Source organism: Eumetopias jubatus, unplaced genomic scaffold (genome assembly GCF_037043125.1).
Source record: "Eumetopias jubatus isolate StellerSeaLion01/CBP00866 unplaced genomic scaffold, mEumJub1_p1.0 scaffold_17, whole genome shotgun sequence".
Classification (NCBI taxonomy): domain Eukaryota; kingdom Metazoa; phylum Chordata; class Mammalia; order Carnivora; family Otariidae; genus Eumetopias; species Eumetopias jubatus.
The window spans coordinates 33583762-33602153 of NW_028274823.1; the positions used below are offsets into that span (position 1 = coordinate 33583762).

The 18392-nt window shown below is 48.5% G+C and overlaps 1 protein-coding gene across 5 annotated transcripts in view; it reads left to right on the forward strand.

The window, feature by feature from the left end:
* SORBS1 (sorbin and SH3 domain containing 1) overlaps nucleotides 1–18392 on the forward strand; it is a 224657-nt gene that overhangs the window by 129691 nt on the left and 76574 nt on the right. For 4 of the 5 annotated variants that reach the window (XM_028098740.2, XM_028098742.2, XM_028098741.2 and 1 more), the window contains 3 exons: nucleotides 7183–7327; nucleotides 11123–11152; nucleotides 16421–16593. In XM_028098740.2, the coding sequence (XP_027954541.1) occupies nucleotides 7183–7327; nucleotides 11123–11152; nucleotides 16421–16593 (348 nt within the window). Of the gene's footprint in view, nucleotides 1–1798; nucleotides 2500–3109; nucleotides 3473–7182; nucleotides 7328–11122; nucleotides 11153–16420; nucleotides 16594–18392 lie in introns of all 5 variants that reach the window. The other variant, XM_088020097.1, reaches the window with a different exon arrangement.

Consider the following 18392-nt stretch of genomic DNA (forward strand, 5'->3'; position numbering starts at 1 on the left):
ATAAAAACCCCCAAACAGACCCACACCCTTGCACTCTCCCAGTTTTTGGTTATAACCCATTCACCAGGTAGTGACCAAACTCGTAATACACGTGACCTGTGCCGTTTAGAGGACATTCTGGTTTTCCTCTAGTACTGGGCTTTTTTTTTTTTTTTTTTTAAGATTTTATTTCTTTATTTGACAGAGAGAGACACCGCGAGAGAGGAAACACAAGCAGGGGGAGTGGGAGAGGGAGAAGTAGGCTTCTCGCTGAGCAGGGAGCCTGATGTGGGCTCGATCCCAGGACCCTGGGATCATGACCCGAGCCGAAGGCAGACGCCTAACAACTGAGCCACCCAGGCGCCCCAGTACTGGGCTATCTTTAAAGATAGGGAGCAGTGAGGAAAACCTAGTTGTCTTAGCTTAGGCTGCTATAACAAAATGCCACAAACAGGTGTCTTAAACAACAGACATTTATTTCTCCAGTTCTGGAGGCTGGGAAGTCCAAAGTCAAGGTGGCAGTTGATTTGGTTCCTAGTTAGGGCGCTCTTCCAGGCATGTAGACATCCACCTTCTCACTGTGTCCTCACCTGGTGGAAAGAGTGAGCTCTGGTCTCTCTTCTTATAAGGACACTAAGGCCCCATCATGGGGGCCCCACCTTCATAACCCTATCTCACCCTAATTATCTCCTACAGGCTCCACCTCCAGACACCATCACTTGGGGCCAGGGGTTCAATATATGAACTTTGGGGGGACATGCATATTTAATCCATAACACTAGGAAAAGAAACTTTTCTCATTTTCTGGTCTAATTTCTAGTTGAGCCATGGATTGGCAGGTGGTTCTCATTGAAATGAGGATCATTCTGGAGATTTACCCCGTTTCCTCTGCCCCACTGAGACCCACGGAGGAGCTGGGAGCTGTGTGGAGGGAATGAGATGTGACCCACAGCTTCCTATCTCTCAGCCTGGAACCAGAGCTTTGGGCTTACTTAAGCCAGGAGTGTGAGGCTGGTCACCCCACTGTGGGATTGTCTGAGGAAGGGGCTGGAATTGGATGAACCAGACACAGTCCAATTCGGTAGGCAAATCAAGTGCTTCGTGGCCTGGTCCCTCTGTTCTCTGTGCATTGGAACAGGAGATTACGTGCTTTTAATCTCATGCCTGTCTTCCTCCTAATAATTAGTTCCATCAAATTGCTTCCTCTGAGAAAAGAGCACAGGTGGATTCTAAATCCTTAGCATTCTCTTGGTGAGCTTTAATTTGTTATGCTTATGGAATTGAGTGCTAAATCTCAGTGATTCAATTAAGACATCTGTCTCCTGTGAACACAAGTAAGGATGATTCTTCCAATTCTCTATTTCCTAAGGGAAGAGAATGAAAGATATTCAAGCGTTTCAGTGAACTTAAACTTTTAGCATGAAGGGCATGGAGAGAGAAATCTTTGAGGAAAAGAGAGTGAGAAAACTGAGGGGCTCTGGGGCCTCTTGCCCCGGCCTTGAGCCCTTGGGCACCTGTCAGTCAGGAGGGCTAGCAAAGGGTGCAGGTCAGCCAAGGATCGCTGTCAAACTGACTTAGCACACGACCTCTCCTGGGCTGAGATGGGAGTCAGGCCTGCCACTCCAGGTGAGTATGATTCAGCCCTTGGCTTCACCCGGAGAAGTGTCGGGACCTTGAGGAGTGCTAAGCTCAGGGTTTACTTAAAAACATGTCAAGAATTGTTTTTCTTCAGATCATGTTATGGTGTTATTTCTAATGGTGGTCCTTCTTTCCATTTCCCTCCTCTTTCTTTTTTCCCCATTTTCATACTATGTCTTAAAAATAATGCTAAAGGTTCTCTCTCCCCCTCGGCCTCCTCCCCCTAAAGACCGCTTTGCATGGCAGCGTCCCACCATCCACAGTACCTCCAAGGACTCCCTCTACCTGAGCTCACCAAAGCCTTATGTGCCCCCCAGCACCCTCAGCCAGCAGAGACCCTCACGACCCCAGCCTGTCCCCAAAGGTGTGCCGCGCCCCGGGCCCTCGCTTCCAGGTTCCATGTTCCCTGGTGCTTCCTCCCAACCCCAGCAGCACCATGTGACCACCAGGACAGTTTACAGTGAGAATGTGAGCTCTAACCCACGTCATGAGGCAGATGGGAATAAAAAGGTCAGCAGCTTATACGTACCTTGTTTATCCAATAACATCTGCCGGGGGGCAGCAGAAGACGCCTCTCGTGTTGCACGTGACCCAGCCACGGGCACTCCCTTGGAAGCTGCAGGCGCTCACGCACCGGCTCCCAGCATTGTGTCCCGCACAGCCGGCACGGGGACACCACCCTCTGCTCCTCCTGACCCTCCCCAGCTCTTCTTTGACATCCGTAAAGATGCCGCTAACGGGGGCGCGAGCCCTTTCTTGTGCGCTCAGCCTCCATTCCCAGACGCGGCGAGACCACCTGTGCTAGGCCCCCAGCTTTCCTCTGCTCCCGAAAACCGGAAGAGAAAAGAACCTTACCTTTTGCAGCCGTGTTATCCAGCCAAGGCAAGGAATGAGGAATGTTTGTGTGTCTTCTACACCATCTCTCTCCAAACTCGTGGAGGCAGCTCACTTGTTTTCTGAGCAGTCTCTCCTCCCTCTCCTTGTCAACATTGCCGCAGCCTGAGTCCCGAATTCTGCTCTCTAAACACCTTGGCACAGCCCTCTCTGTCCCTCTCTCTCTTCCTTGGTAGTATGTAAGTATGCCGGAGTGTGGGATCCGTAGACTAATAGGCTGAGATATGGGGTGTCGATATTTTATCACAAGGGGCCAAAGAAACTATATTTGCTCCCAAGCTTTCGGGCTCTGCAAGCAGTTGGGGGGCTAAACACAGCCTGTCTGCCTGTTCTGTTTTTCTCTTTCTCTCTCTCTAAAGTGTTAAAAGGATTCAAAAATAGATGGATGGAAAGTCAACTTGGATGGGGTTCCCTCTGTGTCATGGAGTGTCAGGAGGCCAGCTGGCTAGCACCGACTGTCTCATGTACTCTGAGGAATGGGCACCGATTAAATAGTTCTCAGAGTACATCACTGCATGTCCAGTCTCAACTGTTTAAATATGGAATTCCTTCTTCCCTGCCGTGCCCCTTTACGTAACGACCCCCTTATTTCCTACAGGATGCCACTTTCTCCAGTTCAGCCCAGCCTGAGATAATAGTTGTCCCTCTCTACCTGGTTAATACCGACAGAGGGCAAGAAGGCACAGCCAGACCTCCAGCGTCTCGGGGGCTTCTTGGCCCCCCAGGCCCGGCGACCGCCCCTGCCGGCACACCTCTGACCTTCCCGACTCTAGATGATTTCATTCCCCCTCGTCTGCAGAGGCGGTCCCACCACAGCCAGCCAGCCAGCGCTCCTGGCCCCCACCCCCCCGTTAGCCAGACACCACCATCCTTCTCACCACCTCCTCCGCTGGTCCCTCCGGTCCCAGAGGGCCTCCGCAGAGCCTTGGAGCCTGACCTCACGGGAGCTGTTTCAAGTACCGTAAGCTTCTGGAATCCCCTCCTCACAGCTTTCCTGAATGTCTGCTCCTGGCAGTGAAAAACCCCTTTCTCACTGAAGTACTAAGTGTGAGGGACGTGTCCGCTGCCACTGTGCTCGTGTGGTCACTGGACCCCGTTTGCTTCCCCCAGAGTGCATGCCTCCCGTGCGTGTGTGTGGTCTCCTGCAGCTGCTCACGAGCCCCTCACGTCCCTCTTCCTGTCTGTCCTGTTCGGAATGCACATCTTCCTGAAAGAACTCCGTTTTCCCTCCGAGAACCTCCGTGGCCTTTCCTTTGGCTCGTGATGCTCTTGAGAGGCCAAGCAGATATGCGGTGTTGAGAGCCGAGGAAAGCTGAAGAGCCGTGTGGGAAAGCCAATGGCATTCTCTCCACCAGGGAGCAGTGAGCCTCCAGGGGAGGAAGAGATTCCCTCTTTTGTTGAGTTAGCAAGTAAACTCTTTTACATACACCGATGGCAGAGCGTAGTTTAAAAAAAAAAAAAAGAGTTTCATTGAGTAAACAGAACTAAAAGCCCTGCACAGATGTTAGGACCGTTTTCTCCAAAGGCAGAGAATTACCGGGGCCCCTGACTAGTGGTTCCCAGGGGCCTTTGTAGCAAAATGTTGCTCCAGGGGTTGCGTGAAGGTAAAGGGCCCTGACACCTCAGGTCCCATCCTGTGAGGGATGAGTCCCCATTGTAGGTGGGAGAGTCCAAGTGCTTTAGGGGAAAAGCTGAATCAGGGTACCCAGTCTTTCTCCTCAGGAGCCCTGGGAATCGAGAGGATCTAAGAACCTCAGAGTAAATTGTAAAAAGGGAATGCATGGATCTACTCCATAGGCCTGTGGGGTGCAGTGGGACCGAGTATGTTCAAGTTCCTAGGATACTGCTTCCGATGGAGAGAATGCTCAATAACTGTTTGCTACATTGTTGAGGACTTACGCTCACAAATGGGGGCCAGAGTCCCTCAAAAATAAGTTATTGGCTAATTAGCAATTAATGAGCTCCTACCATATTCCAGGCATTCTGCTACATTCTATAGGTACAATTATGAACAAGGCACAGCCCTTGCACTCAGGGTTTTCCTTAGGTGCCATATTGGCTCTCAAGCTTAGTGTAAATGGGATTGATTATCTGAGAGGCAAAAAAGCTCATTTAAGTTGTCAACTCCAGGTTTTACTTCTAGAGTCCTGATTGAGTGGATCTGCAGAGGGGCCTGGGGCTCTGACTTGGTAACACACATCCTGGGGATTCTGATGCTGAGGGGCCTTGGACCACATTTCAAGATACAGTGGGTCATGTAATTGGCTGATGCAGCTAGAAGTTCAGTAACACCCCTTTGTGTAAAGGTGTGTGCCTACAAAACTGGCTCTAAGTGTTCGTTAAACTGAAGCCAGTCATGCAAAAAGCAGGGCAGGGAAACTTCTTTTTGGCTTGTAGGAGAATTTATAGCCAGATACCAGGCACACCAAAGCTGGGGATGGCTTCATTCTGGTCTGGGTCCTCTTCGCAAATCTCTAGATGCAACACAATGCAGTTAGGTCAGGACTCAGGCAAACATGGCCCAGGGGCTTTGGATATCCTTCTAGCTTTGAGCTTTGCAACTCAATCCTGTTGGAGGAAAATGCTAGATTGTTTCTAATGTACTCCCCTCCCTCCAACCCAGCTTGTAGATGAATTGAGAAGCTATTCTTGTTTTGGAGGGTATAGATATTCTTCCCTTTGGCACAGAGTATTTCTCTGGAGCAGTATATAAAGCGAGAATTTTTAGTGCCCTAGTATACAATGGTGAGTAGTTTTGTTGTATATTCTAAAATTTATCATCTATATAGATTTAGATTTTCATATCGGGTTTTGTTACAGGTGATCCAGAACAGGCTAGTTAGAACAGTGTCCTCAGTTTCTCAAACCTGACTGATCAGCCTGGTATAGACTTCTGGGGGAGTCCTCAGCTGGCCTGATAAGTTCTGGTTTGGTCCCCGGTAACAGTAAGGTGAGAAAGGGAACTGCTTGGGATCCTCCACTCAGTGAGAACTGTCAAGAAGAGCAGGAGCCCCTGGGGATGGTGGCCAAGCCACAAGTTGAGATTTGCTCCATCTGCAGCTATTTGAGAGTAAGAGGGGAAAAGAAAATTCATGTGAATTGAACCGGGTTCTTTAGTCAAGAGCCATTTTTGTGATGTTCCAGAAATAAGACTTGGGCCACAGAATAAAATTTTGTGGAATATTTCATGTTCACATGATCCATCCAGATACCACAATAAGCATTTATACCTTAAGGAGCCACATGCCTGATTTTGTGTGTGTGTGTGTGTTTCTTGGCTGCATTATGGCAGCGTTTTCACGGATATATCATTTATCTTTATTAAATCACTTAGGAAGTAAATTAAGACAAGTGTAATTTTTTTCTACTTTACAAATGAAAAAATGGAGATGAAGCACTTTTGAACAAGATCATATTATGCCCCTTGAGTCTCGGGAAAGCTTTTATTCACTAAATTGAGCTGTTGCTCATAACTAGCAGCTGCAACATTAGGGCACTTTCAGAAGAATTGGACTGAAGCCCCTACTGTGTGTCGAGAGCTGTCCCTGGTCCCGATACTCACACTCTCTCTTTTATGGGCACGTGTTTTCTTGCTGCAAAAGTTGTTCAGATACATCTTTGCCAAGAGATGGCTCCAGTCATTCAGGTGGTGTTTATTTACCGAGCACCTGCTGTCTGCAGGGTGTTGTGCTAGGTGCAGGGGTCAAAAAGAGGAAGGGGGGCATGGCTTTTGTTCTACAGGTGCTTAGAAGCTGATCTCTGGAGCATACTAATTGCTTTGAGCCATACTTGCATCTGGAGAGTAATGATCAAAGTCTTGCCTTTCATACTCCTTAAGGATGACATTCCAGCTGGAGGTCTGTAAATTCAAAAATAGAAACTTTATAAATAGGTGTGATAGAGGAAACTGTATAGGTATCCTTACCACATATTGAGGTCTTATTTTCCTGTCTTTAAAAAAGACTGCCATCATTCCCATCATGCAAATTGTAATTTTAATAGTAATGATTCTATTGGATTTTATAGCTGAAACCTCAGGTTTTTGAAGTCAGGATTTTTATAAGTCTTTACCACTTCAGAGATCTTTGTCACTCAATACTGGAGTGAAAAAAAAAATGTCAGGATAGAACTGGATAACATCCAAATCTCAGCAGCAAGTGCTAGTAAGTTTGTTGAGTGATGCAAATAACAAGAGTGGCTTTCCAGGAGGACCAATACTTAATTTTTCCCTACTCTTACATCGATGGCTTCTTGTCCTCACATTGTCTCATGTTTCTTTAGACAAGTGTACTAAACTTTCCTGATTTTTCCCTTAAACCAGCTCTCGTTCTCGGATCACATTTGGAATTGCATGAGTCTTGCATGTTGTTCTACTTTGTTTTGAATTTCCTTTTTCAGTAACTGGATTGATCCACAGTTATTACCAGGTGAAAATAATGATATTGCTGAGACTTCCAGTAACACTCACCTTCCCTCTCTATCCTTACTAACACCAACGAAGAGACTAAGCCTTCCAGATTAAACTTCTAACTGGAATTAGTGATGTCTCATTGATTACATTTCTTTTTATAATTAAGGTCCTTGTAAAGCTGTAAATTTCTTCTTTTTAAAAAGCGTTAACATTAGATTTCATGTACTTACAGTTGGTTATAATGTGTGTTCACTTTTCAGGATTCAGGTCCTCTACTAAATGAAGTTTCTTCATCCCACCTTGGAACCGATCCCCAAATCTCTGCACCAGTTAGCAAGCCATCATCTGCCTACCCCTCTACTACAATTGTCAATCCTACTATTGTACTCTTGCAACACAATCGAGGTAAGGGACCTTCGCAGAGCGCCCCCAGCTCACTGGCATTGACATAACTATTCTGTGACTTCTGGGGGCAAGAATTCTGCCATTCCACAGAACCTTTCACAAACCCCATCCTTCCCCAAGGCCGTCTGCCCCCCGTTTACTCCCATGACCCACAGAGTAGACCACAGCAGGGAGACAGGCCCCTGATTTGGAATGATGTTGGATATCTGTGTAAGTAAGCTGGTGTAGCATGTGTTGCACGCCTGGGGCAGTCACAGTTGTCTTCAGATGGTAGCACCAAAAAGAAAGTAAAGACAGAAGGGAAAAAGTCTGTGCATCTTAACTCCTCATCATGAGCATTCAAATCAGAGCTTTGCCTGGAAAATCTACATACAATAATACCTCTTTTAATAAGTCATGTGGTTCTTTGACATCATGAATTTTCTAAAAAGCAAAATTTTGAGTACCAAAATAAAAAAAAAAGAAAGAAAGCATAACGGGTAGAAACCTTTATAAAATATCAAATGTGTTTCTGTGGCCTCGAAAGCAGGCACTGGACTTTCTCTTGGTGACTCACTGGCCTTGACTCTTGCCAGCAGTTATCACACTGGGCTGTTACTCGGTGCACCCTCTGAGGACGTGAGGCTCACGTGGCTGTTTGTCCCTTATGCTCCATGGCCCCATACAGCTCTGCTGAGGGTTTCCATGTTTGTTTTCTGTTGTTTCTCTTACTGCTTCTAGTTGGTTCTTCCCCTTCTCTGAAGGGGCATCTTAGGTAAAGCAGAAGCGCTTTGAGGTAAGAGTTGTATCTGTTGACCCTTCTGCTTTAAAATTTCAGGAGATGATTCTAAGTCCCAAGTTTTACTAGTTGGAATTCAATGGAGAGAGAAACTTTCCCTTCATAAAAATCCTTTTCAGTGTGAAGTGTAAAGTTGTCAAGCTGTTTCCTAGAGCAGAAAGGGCTTTTTAGTCTGAGTTTCAAAAAAAGCTGGGCACCAAACCTCTCCTTTTCTTGACTCGCTGCTCGCCTACTGCATAGTTCCCCCAGGACCCCCCCCCCCCACATTAACTTGGATGAGAATGGAACTGGAATCTATTTTTAATTGTTTTCCATATTAAATGGAGTTTTCTGTTTCCTGCTTCTAACTTGTAAAACAGATGAATGAAACATTTCCTCTCACTTAAAAATCTTCCCACTTGAATCTTAAATAGTAATTTTAGTCATTTTTTTTCGTTATGTATGGCCTCCATATTAACCGTCCTCCATGAATCTATGTTCTTCCAAAGATGACAAGGGTCCCAACCCTAACCCTAAACTATTATATGAGACCCCATTCTCGGTAAGCGCCATACCCCTTACTGGCAATAGCTTTCTCTGCCCAGACAGTGTCCACAATGCAGGACAAAGTGAAATTTTGGTTCTCTATGAACTTCTTTGTGACTCATCTTTAAAAAAAAAAAAAATCCAAACAGAAGCAAGTTAGTTCCCAGAAGGAAAGGCAGTTTCTCTAAAAACTGGGATTTATTCCCAAGGCAACTTGGTTTTTGGGAAATGCCAAGTGTAATGTCAGCTGCTTCCACCAAGTTCCTCTGATGACACCTAGTGAGACATCTTGGGGAACAGAAATGCCTGTAGTTCTTTTTTGTTTCTTCTCTGGGCAAATGGATTCCTCTTATTTGCCCAAATGCTTTCAGTTCTTGCCTTTCTCTTTTGTGCAGTTCTGCCCTTTGGGTTTAAAGATCAGAATCGTGCTGCCTCAGTCACACATCCTTCAGTAAAGGATATAAGTACATTCGTGTTTTGGAATTAAAAGTAGCTTCTCCTAAAGAGCAAACCATATGTTCCCTAAGGAGGCGGAGCAGGAAGAGTGGAGGAGACTGGAGGCACCTAGCCACCTAGCTTTGGATCACTAATTGTCAGTGGGCTTTAGGTCATGTGTTTTTGGCCTTGCTTTGGAATTTACCCAGCCTGGCAGCAGTGCTCATAGAAAGTACCCGTAGAGACAATTTCTTAACTATTGCAAAATCTCCTGAGGGAATGATAACTTTACTCTACTTCTGGAATTCTAGTTTAGTCATCCTAAAAAAGGTTCCCTTTTTTTTCTTGCCTAGATGGCCTCAGGGCACAGTGTGACAGTAACCCTCTCCCTGCAAGCCAGGCCCCCAACTGTAGACACACGAGGGGGCTTCCCTCGTACGTCTGCCCTGGCATGCACCACACAGCTCCTTGCCCCTCTCCTCAACGTTTAGACCACATGTCCGAGGGCAGCTCACTTACAATCAGTCTAGAAGGAGGGTTAGAACCAGAAAACTCAGGACTGAAGAGGTGCCTGGGCCCCCTAGCTCAGAGCTTCTCAGTCTTTAATGCGCACGGTCTTGGGAGTACATACTTGCAGATTTGGATTCAGGAGCTCTGAGGCAGGGCTGAGATTCTGCTTTTTTTTTCCAGCAACTTGTAGGACACATCAGTGCTTCCGGTCCAAAGACCACACTGGAGACTAAGAGCTCCGTGGCTCCCAGACTCTAGGTCTCATGGTCACAGGAAGCAGCCTGGGGACTACCCCTAGGGTTGCTCATTTTTAACTATAGTAAATAACACCCCTGAAAAACAACTGCTCTTATCCATATCACATGTCATTCTATGAAAGGCCATTTCAGATCCCAAAAGGAGGAACAACATAGCCTTTTAAGTTGAATAAGTTTGCTATTGCCTGCCGATGAGGAAGCCCTTGCCTCCGTTTGGCAGACTGGAGTTTGGGAACCATCGGTCCGGTGGGCAGTTTGATTGGACAGATGAGGAAACTAAGGGCAGAGTTTATGCGATTGGTCAATATCCCTACCAAGTTGCTGGCAGAGCTGAGCCTAGAGCTCGGCTGGGCTCCTATTGTCCAGCTGGTGTGAACTTCGTCCACATGCAGAGGTGGGCAGGCTGTTCCACTGGCTGTGAGCACCCCTACTGCTCTGTTTCCTTCTTGCCCACATGGATTTTGGAGGGAGGGTAGGGCTGCAGCCAAGGGGGATGATGACAGCACCCAGGGGCTGGCCAGCGCTCTATTTTTATCTATGCGGCTGCTTTATATTTAGCAGCCGTGGAAGGTAAAGGTCATTTTTGTGCTTATCCCGAAGCACGTGCACACAGAACTCTCAGAAGGAGATCTTGGGCTCCCCTCCACGAGAGACCATCTGTGTTGGGGAACAGCGGTGGCCTGACGATCAGGGTTGGAAGGCAGCCCGCAGTAGGAGTCAGGGATCCAGGTTCTAGGCCCTCCTCTGATGTTCAGTTCATGGGTAGTGTGTGCCGCTTCTCTGGGGTGTCTCAACCCACCTGCCCTACCTGCTTAGGGTTGTTGCAAAGATTTAAAGTGTTAACGTACGAAAGCTCTTAAAACAATGTCTGGTGTTTGACCGAGCTCTCGTGAGGGGGTAGCTGCCATGGTTACGATCACGGTTCTCTTTCCCTCAGAACATTACTGAGAGTGGGGTCATGATAACGTCCTGGCCCTTTGAAACCAGGGGAGTTGGGAGGATCTCCTTTCATGATCCGATCACCTTGAAACCAGATGGAAACAACCAGAAAACAGTGACCGTTCCCTGAATCTTGGTGCAGATGTAGGAGTGGGGGCTTGGAGACACCACACCTGGACAACGGAAGTAATGCCACAGCATTGGGCTGGGTGTGGTGGCCACGCCACTGTCTGGCATCTAAGCCCAGGGGACAGGACACCAGTTTGGGGATGCTCACGAGTTCTGGCAGGACTTCCTGGTCTTACCATGTCTGTGTAAATCTCACGGTGTATATCTTTTCTTTTATCACAGAACAGCAAAAACGACTCAGTAGCCTTCCAGGTAGGTGCCAAATATTTCTTTACACGCTAACATCTTTGATGTGTGAGCAGCACAGTCTGATGATTTCCTCTGATGTGCTGGGGACGCAAGGATGGTGAAAGCAGGCACCGTCCTGCCTCCTCCGTGCAGCCTGTGGGGCAGACGAGGCACCCCACACCAGTGTCCCCAACTTGTACATGGGCCCTGGGCAGCTGTGATCAGTGCCTTAATGGGTAAGAACAGGGTCCTCTGAATAAAAAGAACAAAGAGTTATGGCTTAGGTGGAGCGTTTGTGGCAGGCCTTGCTGAAGAAGTCCCCTTTCTGTTGCTTCTAATCCCTCTCCTGGGATGTGATAAGTCAGGGTTAGAAAATGTGGGCAGGTTCTTTTCTTGTCGGGTGGCAAGCCCAGATGCCAGTCAGTGGCATGTGATGGACCTGGGTGAGAGCCTCCAGACCAGCAGTGCCTGGAAGAGGGTGTGGGCAGCCAGCAGAGTCTCCTGGAGACCTGGTCCAAAACCCGGATTTGCAGGCCACAGCTCCAGAGATTCGGATTTAATGCATATGGGTGAGAACTTGCATGTCTGACTGGGTCCCCAGGGATGCTGATGCTGTGTACTGACCACGCTTGAGGAGCAAGTCTCATCAAGAACTGGCAGTGGTGGGCATGGATCTGCTAGATAATCGGGTGTCAGGACTCCATCCCTGTTGAAGCAGAGCCGCACGTAGGCAGAACTGTGAGGAAGCCCAGGGATGGGAAGGTTTCACCATGTCCTTAGGGCTTTCTGTAGCCGTTCTGCTTTGAGTCCTGGTGCTACTTCTTCCCAAGGGTGCAGCTCAGGCAGGCTGCTAATGATCGAAACCACAGGTCCGTTTTCTTCTCTGCCAAATGGGAAACGCGGTACTGCCACATAGGTCCTGCGTACGGGCAGCCCAGCACTGAGCGTTGGCTCTCACCAGGTGCTTGGTGGACAGGAGTTTCCATTGTCAGCAGACACCACCGTTGATTCGTTCCTCATTTTATTGAGTGTCTACTTTGTATCCGACCCTGGGCCAGGCTCTGCAGCCACGTCTGGGTGCTGTGCTGCCCTCCAGCAGCCCATGGTGTGGTGTGATGGTTCCTAACCGTTTCATAGTGATGGACTCATTTGAAGAATCTAATAAAGGCAGTAGATTCACCTCTAGAAGAAACCACACCTGTCAGATGGGCACATGGTGTTTGTACAGACACGTGTGAATCTGGGGCAGGAATCCCTGATCTGGTGGATACACCAGTTTTCATCGTTTTCTGAGCAGCTGCTTCACGATTTCTGTGTTACTTCCTGCTACTGCTGCCCTTGGGATTCTTGGAGAGCCCGGCGGGGGTAGATCACAGGGTTCTCACACCCACTCTGCTTTATCGGGACTTGGCCCCAGGACCAGGACAGGCCGTGGTTGAGCACGAGATGCCCTTCGCTGCCCCCTCCTGACTCTGCCACACCAACCCTCTTCAGTCCCTGGCCCCAGCCCAGGTTGCTGAGACCAGGGTGGCTGTGAAACGAAGGGAGCTCCTGTGAACGCTGTCCTGCCTTTGGGATTTGGGAAGGAGCAGTGGAGTGGATGAGATAGGGGCCCAAACCCAAGTTAGGAAGCCCACAGTTTGGTCCTGGCTCTTTCTTTTTATTGACATCATTTGTCCCCGAGTAAGTGACTTTTCCTCCCTGCAGCGTAGTTGCCTCATGTGCGAAACGGGGAGGATCGTCCTCGTCCATCCTCGGAGAGGCGTGAGGCTCACGTGCAACAGGAGGGGGCGCGTGGTATGCTTTGCACGCTGGGAAGCGCTGCACGATGTTAGGGCTTCTCCACCAGGCTGGCAGGCTCAGCTCACTTCCTTGGCTCCAAAATAAGCCTAATGTTTCCATCTTCCTTAAGTTTTAGGACACAGCCACTAATGGTGTTTGGTAGAGTGGGACATAAAGTAAGTGCTCACTAAATGTTAGTTTTTGTTGAAAAAGAACAGCACCATTTTGTTCAGAAGCTCTTGAAGGAGAGAGGGCTGGCTGGGCTGACTCTGTCTGCTCCCTAGCATCAGTGAGGCTTTGCCCATCATACCTGGGGTGATGGCACTTGAAGGGCCACTCACCTCAGCCCGACCCCCCAGTCCTTAACAGGTTTTTATTGAGCCTTTATGGGGCTTCTTGTTCAACGAGATTCATTCGGGATGGAGACCCACATGGTGTTTGGCCACCTCCAGCTCATGGTTCCCTTGGGGAGATGGGCAGGGAAGCAGGTCTGGGCTGGGGCGGAGGGTCCGGCACATCTTCCTCAGGGACATGTCAGCATTGCTGTGGTCCTCTATCACTGAGCTTTGGGTGTGAAGAAAAAGGAAGCTGCCCACAAACACAGAGGCCCTGTCCTAGGTTGTCAACATTGTCACTCACTGAGTGGCCCTTTCCAGCACCTTTTAAAAGCTCAGTATAAAACCGGAAGGAAATGCTGCAGGATATCCTGTTGAGGGATCAGTATTTGCCTCATGAGAAATAGCAGCAACCCTCATTGTCCTCTGGATGTCCCAGGGTGGTCCTGTCACCTGCCTGGTACGAGAAAGTGTCACGTTAGGTTTTCACTTTGTAAAAAAAAAAAAAAAAAAAATTTTCTTTGAGGACGCATTTCATCTCTTTGTGCATTGAAAATCTACTTAGTCATGAATCACATGATCACAAGCTTCTAAAATAAAATAATTCAGGGCTAATTTTTGTAGAGCCAAAGAACTCTGACAGCTTTGGAACAAATCACTGGACTGTCAGCCTGAGTTTTGCAGTTAAGTGATTCTTGTTAGAGCCACTTGCCCTAACGATTAAAAAAATGTCTCTGGGTCTGGGAACCCTGAGAATGCCAAGTCTGTGATTTGCTGCTACTTCTTAAGAGAGGACATTGGAGTGAGGAGTGTGAGCGCCTCCAAGCACCGGGTGAGATGGCTTGAAATCAGCCTCTCCTGCTGCTTCCTGGTGACACTTAGGAAAACCTTTCCAGGCGTAAGGAAAATGCTCAGCAGAGCCATATTAAAGGTAGACTTGGGTAACTTGAAATTGCCCTGCACTTCTAGGATTCCTGCCAAATCCTTGGCCTCCTGTTGGAATTGCCTGGGAGCATGAGAACTCATTCCGTGAGTCCGGTCTGATCTTACCATCCTTGAAGGCTCATGGCTGTGATGCCAGGGATCGGGTCGTCTGAAGTACACACCTAGCCCCTGGGTCTTGCACAGAAGGTTTAGAAACCATTCTGCAGTCACAGAATGAGTCCATGTTTCAGAAGTTAGTTTGAAATCCCGCCTGGGTCGCCCCACCAGGTGGGCAGGCTGTGAAGGTTGTAGCACCTGAGCATGCTGACACAGCATGTCCCCTCTTCCCCAGCCCCTCCTCCACACGGGGACATCTCAGACTCGGGCACAACCTTGCGTGTGCCCTCGGGCCCCTCCTTTCCGCTGGATTTTAGTCTCTAGCCAGCCATCTGCACTCTTTCCTTTCCCAGAGATGAGAAGCTCTCCCTCAGTCAGTGACCGGGTCCTGCCTGAGCACTGGCTGAGTGCCAGTCCCCTCTCGCTCCCCTTCAATCTCACCACCAGGGCGTCGCTGCTAGGACTTAGACTCCCCCGGCTCAAACCTTTTGGACCCCTAGCCTCTTGACCTCTATGGTTGCCACCTGCCATAGTCTGTCCTTGTGTGCTGACCCCCACCCCCACCCCAGTTCCTTCCCTACTTCCTGCTCACATGATTGTTCCTTTCTCTGCAGCTTGGCACCCACCCCCACTGCCCTCGGAAACTTGCTCCCTCTGTCAGTGATCCCGTGACTCTTCTTTTGCCTAATCGAATGCCCCTTTCTCTGCTTTGGTTTCTTTTTCTTCCTTCCTTCCTTTCATGGGTTGGATCACCCACTTCTTGGAATTCTGTCTTCTCTGGCTTCAGTGATGCCTCACTGTTCCTCTTGGGTTCATTTCCTCCCCCTCCGATAATTCCTACGTCCTTTGGGGGATCCCTTCTGCTCCTTAGCGTGTCAGCTGTGACACCCCTCAGCGCGTGACCTCAGCCCTTGACTCTACCTGCACGTACTCCTCCATGAGCGCTTCCATCTCCCTGACCTCTTCCATGACTTTTATGCTGATGGCCTCACTGGGGCCCTGCTCCCCTAATTTCTTTGAGGGCCTTTCTGCTTGGATGTCTCACCATCAAAAGTTACCATGTCTGAATGGAAGCAGCCATCTCTCCCTGCCTTCCCCACCCCAGTCCCTTTATTAACTTCTGTTTGGATCAGGCCAGGCTCAAAGCCTTGGTGCCATCTTGGAGGGAGGTATGACCGGGTATGGTTCAGAGAGAACCACTGGAGTCAGGTGTCCCTAGTCCAAATCCCAGCTTGGCCACATGGCAGCTGTGTGACCTCAGGCAGGGCACTTTAACTTCTCTGCGCCTTGGTGCCCTTCACAGTTTTTTTTTTTAAATGGACAAGATAATAGTTTCTTCCTCATAGGGTTATTAGATGAACTGAGATAATGTATATGAAGAATTGAGCACAGTGCCTGACACCTGTGTAGCTCAGAGTAGTTCAGAGCCTCCTTGCATTTGCTGATGCTGTTCCCTCTGCTGGGGGCACCCCTCACTTCCTGTTTGGGTGACTCCCTCTGAGACGTCAGCCCTGAACCTAAGTTCCTCAGCTAAGTGAAATGCGGACTCTATCTGCCCTGGTCATCCTACATTCTCATCGCTGGCTCTCTCGCCCTTTCTGCCCACTGACCATCAGCTCCTTGAAGGCCCGTGCTCTGAGAGGCTCACCCCCATGGCCACAGGACATGTCATGCATAGCCATAATGCCTTCGCATAGTAAGTGACGTGGCTTGGAATAACAGAGTATACGAAGTAATTTTATAATCTGTAGACCACACCTGGTCTGTTTATTCTCTCTCTGTAACCTCTAGTCCTGAATCAAATCAACTCTCATGTGCACTTAGTGATTGAAAGGGCTAGATGATAAATATTTCAGTCTTCACTAGCCATGGTTTCTGTTATAGCTACTCCGCTCGGCCACTGTAACTTGGAAGCATCCATAAATAATACACAAACGAATGGGTGTGGCTGTGCCCCAGTAAAACTTTACAAAAACAGATGGCCAGGCCGTAGTTTGCCAACGCATACTCTAAATGAAACTCATTCCTATTGGGAATTAGCAAACACACTTCCCCCAGCTGGATTGTTTGGGAGATTTTTGCTTTGGAGCCACCAGAAGAGCTGGTTTAGCTAATGACTATTTCTCACTTCCAGATCCTGTCTCAGAAAGAGGAGTGGGAGAGCAGGACTTGGCACCAACCCAGGAGAAACCCACCTCGCCTGGAAGGGCTACTGAGAAAAAAGCGAAGGATGACAGTAGGCGGGTGGCTGGGAGCGCTCAGGACCTGAGCGATGTTTCCATGGATGAAGTGGGCATCCCACTCCGGGTACGAATACAGACCCATAAGTCCTACCTAGGCTTCCTCTTACGCCGGTGACATGCATACCCCCGAGTGCATGTGACCCTACTTGTGGCTGACGAAGGCTTCGTGAGGAAATGCCGCAAAGACTGAGGCACCGCCCACTCTCCAAACCTGCTGAGGACCACAGAGACACTCAGAGTGCAGCAGCTTTCCCCCAAAGCATGTTAGGTGTTAATAAGTCTCATGAGGAAAGGGGTTTGGAGTTTAGGGGGCTATGGGGGAAAAGCAGGGTGGAACATAGGCAGAGCGGGTTCTCTGCAGGAGAACCTCTGAGAAGCTTCGGGCCGGTGCGTGTTTAAGGGGAGAGAGAATGTTGTGGGCAGTGTTTTCCAGTCTCCCTTTTTTGTCCTGTGGAGCACACGCAGAAATTGTAGGTCTAGGCTTACAAAGCCCTGGGGAGTGGGGGGCTCAGGGTCCCTGTTGATGGGTTCAGGAAGAAGTTCCTCTGGGTGGGAGATACTCCCGTCAACCAGGGTGAGCAAGAAGCTCTAAAGGAACCACAGAATGAATTCAGGCTTCCCCAGTTCTCCCCCTCCACACAGACGTGCCAGCCTCCTGCAGGCTCCACAGAATTCAAGGGAAGCCTGCTTTTGAAACCAGATTAGGGTGAATCCCCTTGTTTTCCATGAACGCCTCCAAACACTAGCTGCAGTATGTTTCTCTACGGTCTCCATGTAACAAATGGACGTTTTTTTTGTGTCCCTTTGGAGGAGGAGTAGAAACAGCAATGGGCTGAGCCTTGGAAGAACTGTTGTCTGGTCCTAAGTAATACTAAGTATATAAGAACAGTAGTAAGTATAAAGGGAGCTGTGATGGACAGTCATTGCCACCACCGTTTGGGGACTGCACGATCTCGTCATTTGCTCTGTCAGCCATCATTCACTCTACAAGGTGAACACAGATAGAATTCCCATTATATAGATGAGGAAACAGTGACTCAGAGTGATTACAGTCCTTGCCCAGGATTGCACAACCTGTGGGTGATGGAACAGTCTCTGACTCCAAAACCCACACCCCTAACCATCATGTGAGGCAGCCTTCCCACTCACCTTCTCACCAGCTCTGTGACCTTGGGCATCATTTTGACTTTTTTCCTCATCTGTAAAGTGGGAGTGAATATGCCTGATCTAACCACCCATCTGTACCCTTCCTTGTTTTATTTTGCTCTTAAAAACAGCCCAGCTTTGTGGTTAGGATGAGAATTCTCTGGCCCTCTCCAAGGTGACTACACTTCTACAGAATAACCTGAAATGGGTGGGGGCATGCAAATATTCTTTGCCTCTTATGTTTCTAGGAGGCTTTACTTCTGCTTAGTTGTCTCTCTAAAAAATGAAATTTTTAAAAATTGTATGAATGGACACACTTCAAGTGGATCTTTGTTTACTTTTTTCAAAATCCTTTTTGGCCAAATATTACTCTGCAGATTCAGGTCTGAATCTCTTGGTCTAGCTATTTTATTTTTAAGATTTTATTTATTTTATTTTAGAGAGAGTGTGTGTTTTTGAGCAGTGGGAGGGGCAGAGGGAGAGGGAGGAGAGAAGCTGATTGTGGAGCCCGACACGGGGCTCGATCTCACGACCCTGAGATCATGACCTGAGCCGAAATCAAGAGCCAGACACTTAACCGACTGAGCCCCCCAGGCGCCCCTTGGTTTGGCTGTTCTTTCTTAAAAGTTTTGCATTTTTAATGAAGATTTAAATGTATCACCGGGGCGCCTGGGGGGCTCAGTCGGTTAAGCGGCTGCCTTTGGCTGAGCCCACGAT